We start from the raw sequence: 13,010 nt of genomic DNA, 5'->3' as shown, positions 1-13,010 counted from the left end.
GTGTGACTGTGGTGTGACTGCAGTGTGACTGTAGTGTGACTACAGTGTGACTGTAGTGTGTCTGCGGTGTGACTGCAGTGTGACTGTCGTGTGACTGCAGTGTGACTGCGGTGTGACTGCAGTGTGACTGTAGTGTGACTGCAGCATGACTGTAGCGTGACTGCAGCGTGACTGCAGTGTGACTGTAGTGTGACTGCAGTGTGACTCTAGTGTGACTGCAGTGTGACTGCGGTGTGACTGTCGTGTGACTGTAGTGTGACTGTCGTGTGACTGTAGTGTGACCGTCCAAAGACAGGAAATCTTCCAGTGTTGTCACGGCTGCCGTTTCTTTCAGAGTGAAGCACGAAGGCCCCAAACGCCTTGGTCTTCTCTCTCTTCCTGACCTTACCTGTGCATGCGCCAGAATGCCCAGTGAGGAAAGTTGATCATTTATTCCCCCTACTGGAGCAAAACACCGAAGAGACAGAGCAGCTTGCTCTGTTTGCTCATGTCCCGAGTCCCCAGGAGGACGCTTAGCATTTAACAGGCCCTCGAGTATTCGTTAAACAAGTGACGTGGCACCGTTACTAAAGTAAGTCTTTGTAGTTAAGGCCACCACTTGCTCATCCATTCCACCATCTTTAGGGGCTAGCACCGTGAAAGAGAAATGCGTGTACGACACACACGCAGTCTTCAAATAGATTCACTAAATAGAGGGGGAAACAAACCCGAACATAAATGGGGCATGTGACATAAGCTATAGAGGCTTCTATATGACTATCAGATATACACTCAATTTATAACTAACACGGAAAGTCATGATTTAATGTTTCAATCATTAAACATTAAACATCCCTTAACATTTCCCACAGAGTGGAGTGCGTCATCTCTTCATGGAAATGTGGCGCCAACAATACACTTACTCTGTCAGACGCGTATTGAGTTCAGTGGTGCCCTGGATGTCAAACCAGCCCATTTCTTGTCGGAGGATGGCATGAAAAAAGTGTTGTCTGATCTTCTTTATTTGCCGACCAGCTGCCAAAGTCCAGAAGGAAACTTGGATGTAGGCAGCAATAAGGACTCCACCACCTAGTCCCGAGTAGTAATATGCATATCTGGAAAACAATGGGGAAGGCACGTTTGGCTGAAATACCACACAGTGACACCTGCTGTGATTCCCTCCAACAACGGTGGCAGTGCTCTGCTTTAAACTGGTGACAGTTTGTCCTAACTGTAGCCTGGGCTTGTGTACTTATTCTGAAAATGTCTCTACCCCTTCCACGTGGCAAACAGCACTAAGCATATAAAACATGTAAAACAGTTCTTAGAGGGAGGTTTTTCCATAAGGAAACCCCAAATCATCCTATTTTGCAGACTTTATTTTTCAAACATGAATTTTATAAGAAATTTAATAAATTCAAATTGGTTTGGAACAAAGTGTAACTAACTGGCTAACACTTTCTTTTAAAATACTCAATTCCTTCTCAATGATTTAAAATCTGTCTCTAATCTGATTTGACAAACTCATTTCCATTTGCTTTTCAGACCTGCTTTAGCATGCAGAAATCCCTTGTTCATAGGTCAGAGCAATTAATATGCAGACATTGTGCTCCAGGTCTTTGAGATTTGTTCGGAAGACTGGAAGGGGCGCGGAGGGCGTACATGGCTCTACTGGAATCAGAATGACGAAATGGGAATAAAAACTGTAGATAATTGTGCTTTACTAATTTTATTAAAAGATTACCACGATTATGAAAAGCATATCTATTGCTAGGAACCACATGCAGGTAAAGGGTCATAAGCAAGCAGCTTTCTTGAAACTGGGGGCTGGGACACAAACAATTGGCGGAGGTGGAGCTCGGGAAAGAAATCGGGTATTTTATATATTCTTAAAACACTGCAGTAAGAGACCATTTTTAGCGGAATCTTAAAAGGAACGCACAGTTGTATACACACACATAAATTACCTAGTCATTTCTTCTTCCAGAAGTCTTCCTGGATTTATCATTGACAATGAAAAATTTACTAAATAAAAACAAAAAAGAATATTTTAAAAAGAGATTATTAATAGGAATTGCTAGACTAAAAAATCTGTTAGTAATATAATTGTGTGATGCTGCAGCCTAGTTTCTCAAAGAAAAAAATTTTTCACACCCAATGTACTTTGTAGTTCCCTGAAACACAGGCCTATGTGTTTAGGCACAGATGGGGGACCCGCTCTCCTGGTCCTACCCCTCCCGTACACTCCTGGGCCTGTGGCCCAGCAGTTTCCTAAGGCACGTGGAAGGCAGAGTCAAGGTGTCACACAGCATACTGAAGACAGAGGAGGCCAAAGAAACTGGACAGAAGGGAAACTTGGAGGTTTGGTGGACACTGCTGTTTATGGAGATTCAAAAGACTTGCTCTTGCAATTTTTATTTTTAAACTTTTTTTTTCTTACATACTTCCCAGGGACAAAAGCAGAAAATTACAGACAGGGGAAATCCCAAAAGAGCGGCTCAAAAATCAGCCCCTGGATCTGCGGTAATCAGTCAGTCTTACAATATGTCTTGCTTACTAACAACAGCACTGGATATACTGGATACGTGTGTTTTAGGTAGTTGTAACTGAAAAGAACTGTACTGATTAATGTGAGCTAACGTGATAAAAATGTCAACTAGACATTCCAAATTGTCCTGTTTAAATGACAATTCCTATTCATTACAAACCAGGTTCTGCTCTGAATACTTTACAAACATTTGTTTAACTGTCATAACAACCTTACGAGGTAAAGATAGTTCAAAAAGTATCATGTTATGGAAAAGGAAACGGACGCAGAGAGAAATAAACGCGTCCGAAGCCACACAGCAAGCAAGCAGGAATCTGTAGGCCTAGGCAGAGTGCCCTTTGCTCTCACAGGGCGCTGTGCTGATGGATTTGTGTGGTGATGGCTTATTTCCATTTCAAACACACCCACGAAAAAAAGAAAGAAGCAGACCGTCTATTTACAGCATTTACGAAGTAGCGGGATAAAGTATCCCTGAAGCGTTGTTGCGAAAGTACCAGGCGGGGCTTCCCCTCCTCTGCTCCCCAGGAGAGGAAGTGTTCTTTCTTTATCCTTTTGTCCTGTGCGACTGACCCAGCGGTCATGTTTTCGTGCTGTTGTGCGGCTGTGTGCCTTTCTTATCTTTCTCCAGTGGAAGATAAAAAGTTCAAATTTATTTTAAACCTAAACTATGTCGGGGTCGATTGCCAGGAGTGCTGCCGGAGTGCGGTCTCGGTGAGTGCACGTCCCAGACCCTGCTGAGTCTTTGAGGAACCCTCTCCTCTGGCTTCTGCACAGCTGTGTGCGCCCTTCTCCATCCTGAGCACCATGCTTGGAGTGAGAGGCGGATAAATACTGAAGCTGTATTTGTATTTGAAGTATTTGTAGAAATCACGAGGTGTTTCTCCCCCTAAACCTAGAGATTAGGTGAAACCTTCCTTACATTTTTATCTGTTCCGATCTCTACATCAAACCTTTAAAATCTTTCCTCAAGGACAATGTAACTCAAGTGGACTCTCCCCTTCCCCTTCTAGGAAAGATGAATCTATGAGCATTTCAGTCCTACCCGCTTCTTCCTGAGAGTCACGGGCCAAGAAGGATGAAAATAGTAACAGTGGCATTAAGGAATAAAGGAAGTGTCAGCGTTATCACGTGGGACTCTCAAAGTGAACTGACACACTCTTTTCTAGATTGCTCGGGAATTCCTTTATCACATGAATTTCCCAGCATTAAAACAAATGGGTGGGGTTTGTTCCGGCAGCTTGGGTGCTGTGGACGGTTAATATAAGTCAGAGCTCAAACACATTCTTTCTTCTCTACCACGAAGCAATGCAAGAGCTTGCAAGCTGCAGCAACTTCCCCACAGAATCTTCTAGATGATTATAACCACACAGAATTGTCTTAAACAATAACAAATTCTCCTCAGATGAACTGTTTTCTATGACTCTGTTCTTAAGGTTTTGGATGAATAACGTCTGTTCACAGTTTGTGCACAACCGAGTCATTGTGAGACAGCAACCCTGTCATGAAGTGACGTCACTCTGCTGACAATGGCTCCGTCCACAGTTAGCCATTCTTGGGCCTTTTGGAATCTAAACCTTCTCTCCGTTCTCACTCGGCTTTCAGTAAGTCTAGTTGCCCAAGAGTCCAACAAAATTCTATATAGCCTACTAAAATATCCAAAACAAACAAGCAAAAGCCCTCTATGTGATTAGCCAAGACTTCAGTACTCAACCCCCATGATTTTTAGCTCAGTTCTACGTCGATAAACACAGCAATGGACACTCTACAGTTGGAGCGAGTTCATCCGTGACTTCATTTTTCTGGAAAGAGAACGAAGCCTATTGCTTCCACAACCTACAGAATGAATTACTGACTAGAAATCCGTCACTTATCGGAAACCCCACCACAAATCCTCCATGACAGGCAATATGACCTGTGACCATGTGACTTCCGAATCAGGAGTCCAAACCTCAGGCTTTATAATCTAAGGATACAGTGATGGAATTGTTAACCCTCTTCAGTCCACCACTCGGTAATCTCTGGCTCATTCAATTCCCCAGAGAGACCTTGAATTTGGACCTTAGCACAAAGTACCTGCCAACTTCAAAGCCACTGAATTGCATAATTAGCTACACGCAAAACAAAGGAGCCTGCTCCAAATAAGCGAGTCATTGAGTTATTGTAGAAAAAAACAGAAGCAAGATTATGATACTTGACCCAGGGGTAAATTCATTCATGGTAAGTCAGTTGCATTGTTTTAAGCTGGTTATTTAAAATAAAGGTCATAGAATAAAATTTACCATTTTGACCATTTTAAGCTTAAAGGTGTTAAATATTCCCATATTTTTGTTCAACCAGTCTTCTGCACTGTCTAAGATCCTATGCTCATTCAACAGTAGCTCTCCAAATCCTGCTCCCACAGTCCCTGGGGACGACTTCATGCTTCTATGAATTTTACTACTCTAGGTAATCCGTATAAGTGAATAGTGCATACAATATTCATCATTCCTCAGCTAATTTAACTTAGTATAGTATCCTCAAAGTACATTGATGCTGCGTCATGCATCAAAATCCCCCTTTAAAGGCTGCAACATTCCATCGTATGTATTGCCCACATTAATCTGATTTTTTAAACCCTAAATAGAAGACAATTTTTGGTTGATATGTTCCATTATGGGTATCATTCGTCTGTGTGCGTGTGTGTGTGTGTGTGTGTGAGTGTGTGTAATTAACACATAACTGATGTAGTTAATATGTAATTGTAACAGATAAAGAAATAAAAGGGAACAAATAGAAAATTCCTATCTCTTACATTTCCTTAAATACTTTTAATTTCTTTCTTTCTCTCTCTCTCTCTCTCTCTCTCTCTCTCTCTCTCTCTCTCTCTCTCTCTCTCTCTGACAGGGTCTCTCTACTATCACTAGCTATCCTAGAACTCATTATGTAGACCAGGCTGACCTTGAACTCACAGAGATCCATCTGCCTCTGCCTCCTGAGTGCCAGGGTTAAAGGCATGCACCACCACATCAAGTTCGATATTGTTTTATAAAGATATAGTTTATATTATATATACAGGTGTTTTGCCTGCATGTATATGTCTATGCATCACAGGTTTGCAGTGTCCTTGGAGGCCATGTGAGCTTTGGGATTTGAACCTGGGTCCATAGGAGAGCAGCCAGTGCTTTTCACTGCTGAGCCATCTTCATGGCCTTTAAAGCTATCTTGTCCCTTTCAACTTATCTTTACAATGTTTACATTAAGGTTTTGGGTCACTGGTTTAGCATCAGAAACCTAAACTGATTTGAAATAGAGAAAGCATAATTATTTATACTGGAGGAAATATACAAGGTTATGATTATAGCTGGGATGGTAGGAAGACCTGGGTTGGAATTCTGTCCTCACACAAATAGAGTCTGGATGCTTCCACTGGCTTTCTGAAAAGCACTAATATTTATCAGTGTCAATGTAAACATATCTTCCATATTAATCAAGCAATCACATTTTCTCTAAATAATTGGACTTACGTTTTTTAATGGCAACTAAATATGTAGTTCTCAATCAGTGGGACTGAAAATGTATACATAATGACATCTAAATGATGGCGTATATTCTACTCAGTTACATTTGCTATGAAGACTGGCTTTTCTTTACTATTATTTTATTCTATCATCTAGGTACCAATAAACTTCCCTTTGTTTATCTCCTCCTAGACCTTCATTGTCTCTCAGAAGAACAAGCCCTTTGGGCTTAGGATAAACCATGGAACTGGTTCTAGATTAAGCTCCTTACCCTAATGGTGTGGCTGGGACCCCCTTTAAGGTGACGTGGGCCCATGTGACGTCATTCTTTTGGATTTATGCTGAGGTCATTGCTATTTAGTAAAGTGCCTCATTCAATTCTAGTTAATCTCATTAGTTCAAACAAACAAACAAACATAGAAAATAGATAATTTAAAAATGAGAATGGGCAAGAGAGAAAAAGACAAAACTCAAAAAAAAAACCTACAAAAGTTACTGTATTTAAGAATTGCTGGGATATATTTCAAACCTGTCTGACATCACCAGAGGACAGACACTGCAGAGTGATACTATAGGCCCTCTTTATTTAGGGTCAGAGTTTCCTGACATCACAATGTGCTTTTGGAGATTTGAATGAGTGCTCAAGCACTTTTACGAAAGTTTCACAACTCCCTTTGTGGTGTTTAGGGTCACCGAGATGTCTACATCAATAAATAAACAGATGACGCTGATCAAGATCAGTTTCTGCTACCTTTCACCCAGTTAAATAAATACAATTTATTTTTTAAAAAGGGAGGGGTAGAGCAACAATTACCTGGCAAGGCCAAGTTCCCAGCATTATCTACAAACTTATCTGTCATTTCTCCAAAGACTATCATCATGAGGGGAAGACCTGATCCGTGAGCTATGGCCATGACGGTGCCCAGGAGCATAAACAATTTATCCTGCCAGTCAGAGTATCGGAACTGAAAAAAAAAAGAAACAAAATAAGATTCCATTTAATAATTTATGCTTTGGGAATTTTTATTTCGAGTTCTTTCTATTATCGCAGGTGCAAATGCGCTTATCAAAATCCAGGTAATTATCATATTAGTTTCATGATTTATGTACATGTAAGGAAATCAATCTATTTCGACTTAATTAATGTTTAACTTGGGTGAATTATTGCAATCTAATCAAGGGAATAAAGAGTGGGATTCATTGAGAAATATTATTTAATCTCTCAGAGGTTGTGCAGTGAAATAAAGTGAGTTGAGGACAGACATGAAGTTCGCAATAGTGGAGGCACAGAATATCATTTCAGCAGAATGGAAAATAGGGACAAACAGACCTTCTCAGTTTGAGGCCAGAACCCTTTGAAAGGGTAAAATTGGCCTGTAAAGGTAGTTCAGGAATGAACGGCTCATTGAAAGGTTATGGAGTATCTGTCTGTGGGTTTTAGGGAGTTTTGCTCATGAAGAGTCTTGAAAGATGAGAGAGCAACAACTGGAAAAGAACAGGGACCGTGGAGCAAGTCGGGATTGCAGGTTTGCAAAGAAAGGTGACTCACAACTACAGAGAGCACAGCAGCTCTCCTGGAGGTCACATTACAGGGAGGAGAGACCACTGGAACTTTGGGATTTGGTGTTACCTTTGGGCAGCAGGGTGGGTACCAATTATCACAGTGAAGTATGCAGTTCCTAATTACTGATTAAATACCACTTTGGACAACTGCAACTCTGCCTTTTTAATCTTCTCCAATTTACACCTTTTGCAAAATATTTTTGATTGACTCTTTTACGAATTTCTTCGTTCTTTCTCCTCTGTCTTCTAGACTACAGCCTTGTTGGAACATCTCCATTTTAGCTTGATCTCAGTCTCTTGTGTTATTCCTCTCCATTTAAACTTTATACTCTGTTCATTTCCCCCAAATCTCCGTTTGGAGACGAGCAACAGTTATCTGAAAAGTACACAGTGATTCAGTGTGGTGAAGCAGCATCTTTGAGGGCGGAGGCTGAGTCACACTGGTCAATATCGAGTGGTGCTGAGTTTGGGAACACACAGTGGAGACTGAGCACGTGTGCAAACAGTTCTCAAAGAGTTTCAGTGTTCATCTGAGGCCAAGGGCAGCAGGGGCAGATTCCACCCTCAAACACACAGGGCAAGCAAGAGAACCGGCGGAAATGATGGTTGAGAACCAGAAAGAGTTTAGAATAAAGCATAGGCAGTGACAAACATCTGGAGGAAATGTAAACAGGATCCTGACTACTACAGAAGGACCTGTGTCTGCTGTTAGTGGTCTAAGTGAAGGGGTTAATCATGAGCATCTTCCAGCCTCCTTTCTAGGCACACAGTCAGACAGCCTGTGGTGCTTTTTAGTGCACATTGTATGACACTGAAGAGGGTTTTAATGCCTTTCATGTTAGCTGAATCAAATTTAAATTTCTAAGGTCAAATTTAAAGTTAAGCAGCTTTCCTAAGCAAATCTAGATTGGTCTTTTTCAACAAAACAAGGCATTTTTAATTCTACTATACCAGTTTTGTTCTGGTTTTTCCTTCCAAAATGTCTACTCAGACACAGGATAATGATTAAACTTAAATTTAGTTTAAACTAAAATTAGTAAAGGCAAACGAAATGTCCGTCGCTCTGCTTTGCATCAAGTATGTTTCTTTTTTCTATAGGAAACATGTTCTAAACTGAAATTAAAATGTTTCACACTGTATTCCCCATGGCACTAAACAAAATTCTTTTTTTCTAGGCTGGTGAGAAGGCTAAGTGGGTAAAAGTACTTGTCCTTCAAGACTGACAGCGTGAGTTTGGTCCCTGAAACCAACAGGTTTGGGAGAAGAGAACCTGTTCCCCAAAACTGTCCCTCGACCTCCACACAGTGCTGTGGCACAGACAGCTGCACTGGACACACATCAGGCAAACACCGTAGTGGGATCTTGGGCCATTGTCCATTACAAGTCAATATGGCATACACGATAAAAAGTAAATAAAAGTGTACTCACAGTGAAACGTTTAAAACAAAGACACAGAGTGGTGGGGGAAGAGTGTGAGCGGAGTAGGGGCCGCTGAGTGGCAGGAGGATGTTTGATGCTTTTCATCCATTTGCTTTCTAACTTGGCTTCAACTGGCATGCACTTAATCTCCTCTCTCTCTCTCTCTCTCTCTCTCTCTGTCAAAGACTGTCTGTTTGGAACATATCACATTTACCCAAAGCAGGTAAACACTTTTCTGCCTTGCCTCTCTGAGACACATTACAAATGAAAACAAATTCAATTTCTTCCAAATACACGTTGCCTTACCTTGTAACCTTGGGAAATACTAGAAATGGCCTGAAGCAGAACCAGAATCCATAATCGTTATGATAAGTTTAACTAATTTCCTTGTAAGCTAATTGCATTTACAAATTTCTTGCTTTAAACGTTTTTCAACTACTTTTTTTTTTTTTTTGGCTGGGAGGTATAGACAGGGTTTTTTGTTTGTTTTTTTTTTTTTATGGAGCAAGATGTTTCGTGAAGTCAATGAGCTTCCAGGGTGTTTCTAAAATGTTTCATTTTGTTCTGTCTCCCTATGTAGCAGTAAGCGCACAGCCAGTTTGCCCCCTGTGTTCATCTGTCTTGTGATTCGAGGCCACTGTTTACAATAAGCCAGCCTTATAGCACGAGTGCAGCAGGAACAGTCCAGTGCTGCACAAGACAGACAGACTTAAAGGACTCGCTCGCTGGCTATTGACTCAAGCTCCTAAACCTGAAGGAAAGGCAGGATTATTCCCATTTAGTATTTCACAGCTTACCAGTGTCAATGGTCCGATTAAATTCACTTTCTTCTTTTTATTCCTGCCTTGGTTGCTGTAAAAATATAATCATTCGAATTTAAAACTGTTGTCAACAACCAGTTGAACGTAAATATTAGTAGCTATGGTTTTGAATCAGAACATTTTTAAATACAAGAAGACTACCATTGCCAGGAGTATCCAGCTTCACAAATAACGGCAGCAAGGCAGCCGTCAAGTAACTGTCCAAGGTACCACAAGGACATGGATAAATAATAAAAAAGAGAGAAGATGAACATCTTAATAATGCTTACCAAACCATTTAAATCATTCTGTTCCTAAAGTACAAATTGACCTATAGAGAGAGAACTCTTCCAAGTGATGGAAGTAGTTTCAGGAAATACTGTTTTCTGCATTCAAGATGCATCTAAGATCCAAACACGTCTCTCCCGTTAGGCTGGCATCCTGTGTAACCTCCCCACTTCACTTCTGTTTATGTTTGGTCCAGGGTTTTGGCAACCTGTAGCCAACATAATCATTTAAAACCCAGGCTACTTCTCTAGTCAGGCAAGAACAATTGCTGCACTTTTTCTCAGTGAAATCCAAACCTTCCTACTGGTCACTGAGTCCTCAGGCTCTGTGAGTCCTGGTGAATGCAACTCCCACTCCCTGCCTTACTCAGGCTGCTCAGAGAAGCAGGCTAGCTTCTCTGCTTGTTGTACCTAGCTCTGTTTTCTGGGTACAACAATCACAGCCCCAATCGCAGGGTCTTTTTGCTTTAAAGTATTGCTGTCAGGAAGATGATCCCCAAATACCCACGACTCCCTCTGCTCATATCCTTCCATTCTCTTTGCAATAATTGCTTCAAAATAAGACCTACCGTAACCACCCTACTTAAAACTGACGAGTACTTCTGCTGTGGTCTCCTGACTTCATTCATTTTTCTTCATACTTGGCACCTATATGTATGAAAGAATGTGCCACAGACTATGTGCGCACCATGTTCGAAAGAAGCACATATACAATTTGCTCTACACAGCAGAAAGTGGGCTTAGCTTCCCTTGAGTGTATAATCCTTGGTATGACTATAAAAGATTCAGTCTCATATTTCATCTTACCATTTTATAATATCAAGCTATTCTTAACTTCTGTATTTCAGTTTGAGCTGCTTCCCTCTTTCCACCCCAGGCTGTGAACTTTTCCCCGAGAACTTCCCTGCTCCGTCGCCAGGGTTACTGCCCCCTTTGCAGGAGCTGCCCCTTCTTTTTCTAGTCAGTGTGCTCGGCGAGTGTAACACATAAATAGCCTTCTTCATGAAAATGCCAGCTATTAATAGATTCACAGTCATCCCCAAGCTAAACTGTCAGACAAGAAAACCACATTTTTTTTTTCTATTAGAAGTAACACCACCCGTAGGGTTTTGTAATTCTATATGGACAAACCTAAATTTTCTGTGAATGAATGCCATGATTCTGAGAATGAACAACAGGTCAATGTCACTGTCGGGAGTAACACTTCGGTTTGAGCATCAGATAGGCATACTTTCAGTTGGCTAATCAGATGCCTCGCAGCTGGAAGACCAACTACAGAACCTGATAAATTTGTCCCTCTAGCTGACAACCCCATGACACATGTCACTTAGTTCCGGGTGGCCTAGCATGAACTCAGAGACTGGAATAGCCTCATAAACTGCTTGAAGCTAAGGGCGAAAATGATTCACTATTCCCACAATGAAAGAGGAAACGCGCACACACTTGACTGGGCTCTTCTGCCTCACAAAAGACTGTATGCGAGCTGCGTTGTGGGCTGGAGGAGGACAGAACAGAGAGGGAGGAAGAAAGGCTCATCGCAGAGGAAGCATTGCGGTTTCCCTTCTTGCACTTGGACAAAAACTGATTTGGAAGCAGAAGTTAGGGAAGAATGAGGTTGCTCTTCATCACACACACACACACACACACACACACACACACACACACACACACACCCGCCACCCCCAGAGAGGGAACATGGGGAACACAGTCTACAATGGGAGTAGGGGAAGACCTGGGACAAAGAAGAGAAATGAGAGCAGGGGGTCTTGCTTCACTACCCTAGTTCAAGAAGCAACGACATCAACAGCAGGTGTCTGAGGCTCAACTAGCTGTAGCCAGATGATGGTTAAAGAGAGTTATCTTCAAATGTTTACTTTATAAAAATACAACGATACATCATCGAATCACCCATGCCCCAAGGAGGGGAGTTCTTTTGAAGACAACCCATTCCAAACAGAGACCGGGCAACATTCAAGACCACTTAAAATTTCTTCCCAAAGGTACGAGGCATCAACCGATTTTCTCAACTTCTTTCCAGAACTCAGGTATAAAGGCAAAGCCTGTGGCTTTGTGGCCCTGTATACCTGATGCTGCCTAGTTCAAAGTCGCCCTCCACTGTCCCGGGGCGCCGCGCTGTTCCGTTCCTTGCTGCCTCAAGATCCATCTCAGCCTGGAGAGAAACCACAGCCTCAGGTCCAAGTGCACCCAACCCAGCCCCGGGGAGAGGGGACCTCGGGCCAAAGGCTCAGAGCGGAGCGCACGGATGGGAGCCGTTCCCGGGCTGGTCCCGCTGCAGCCGCCCTCCCGCCACCCCGGGTCACCCGGCGCGGCCTCCCTTCACCTGGCCTTCGCGCGCGTGTCTGCCGCAGCGGGTGCCGTGCAGACCTGGACTTTGCTCGTCGTGGCTAGTCCCCGCCTCCCACACGCGTCCTGAGCCAGCGACGCCCGCCTCCCGCTGCAGCGGGGGCGAGGGCCCGGGCCCGCAGGAGAGTCCCCGCAAGCCCGCTGCCTCTGCAGGCCCCAGCGCCACCAACGCGTCGCCCTCGCCGCCAGGGGCGCGCGCGCCTCCGCTGCCGCCCACCCGGGCGAGCTGCCAGCCGCCCACAGCTCAACACAAGCTGCAGCCCCGATAAGGCCGCAGATATGCTTGCCTGGCAGGCCGCCGGCCCCTAAAAAGTGACTGTCACTCTTTCCCAGAGCTGACTTTTCTTTTAGAACACTTTAGGGAGGCAGTGTCCTCGGGCTCAGCAACCAGACGCTCAGAGAACCCAGGGAGAGCAGCAAGGCCGTCACTTCTGCAACCTCAGCTTTAGTCCATGGCACCAAACCCAAATAACATTCCGGATGCTGAGGATTATGAAGGTCAGGCCCAGAATCATCACCAGACGCCTGTTGAAGAAGAGGAACACTGCTGGTG

The 13,010-nt window shown here is 43.1% G+C and overlaps 1 protein-coding gene across 1 annotated transcript in view; it reads right to left on the bottom strand.

The window, feature by feature from the left end:
- Abcb4 (ATP binding cassette subfamily B member 4) overlaps positions 1-12,602 on the bottom strand; it is a 56,272-nt gene extending 43,670 nt beyond the window's left edge. Inside the window, exons 1-6 of the mRNA XM_005358315.3 lie at positions 12,435-12,602; positions 12,178-12,263; positions 9,804-9,858; positions 6,839-6,989; positions 1,947-2,004; positions 903-1,094 (exon numbers count right to left, since the gene is read on the bottom strand). Of these exons, the coding sequence (XP_005358372.1) occupies positions 903-1,094; positions 1,947-2,004; positions 6,839-6,989; positions 9,804-9,858; positions 12,178-12,257 (536 nt within the window). The 5' untranslated portion in view covers positions 12,258-12,263; positions 12,435-12,602. The remainder of the gene's footprint in view (positions 1-902; positions 1,095-1,946; positions 2,005-6,838; positions 6,990-9,803; positions 9,859-12,177; positions 12,264-12,434) is intronic.
- Between the last annotated feature and the right edge of the window lie 408 nt (positions 12,603-13,010).

Source organism: Microtus ochrogaster, chromosome 26 (assembly GCF_000317375.1).
Source record: "Microtus ochrogaster isolate Prairie Vole_2 chromosome 26, MicOch1.0, whole genome shotgun sequence".
In the NCBI taxonomy this organism is placed as follows: Eukaryota; Metazoa; Chordata; class Mammalia; order Rodentia; family Cricetidae; genus Microtus; species Microtus ochrogaster.
This window is presented reverse-complemented; position numbering and strand designations above follow the sequence as displayed.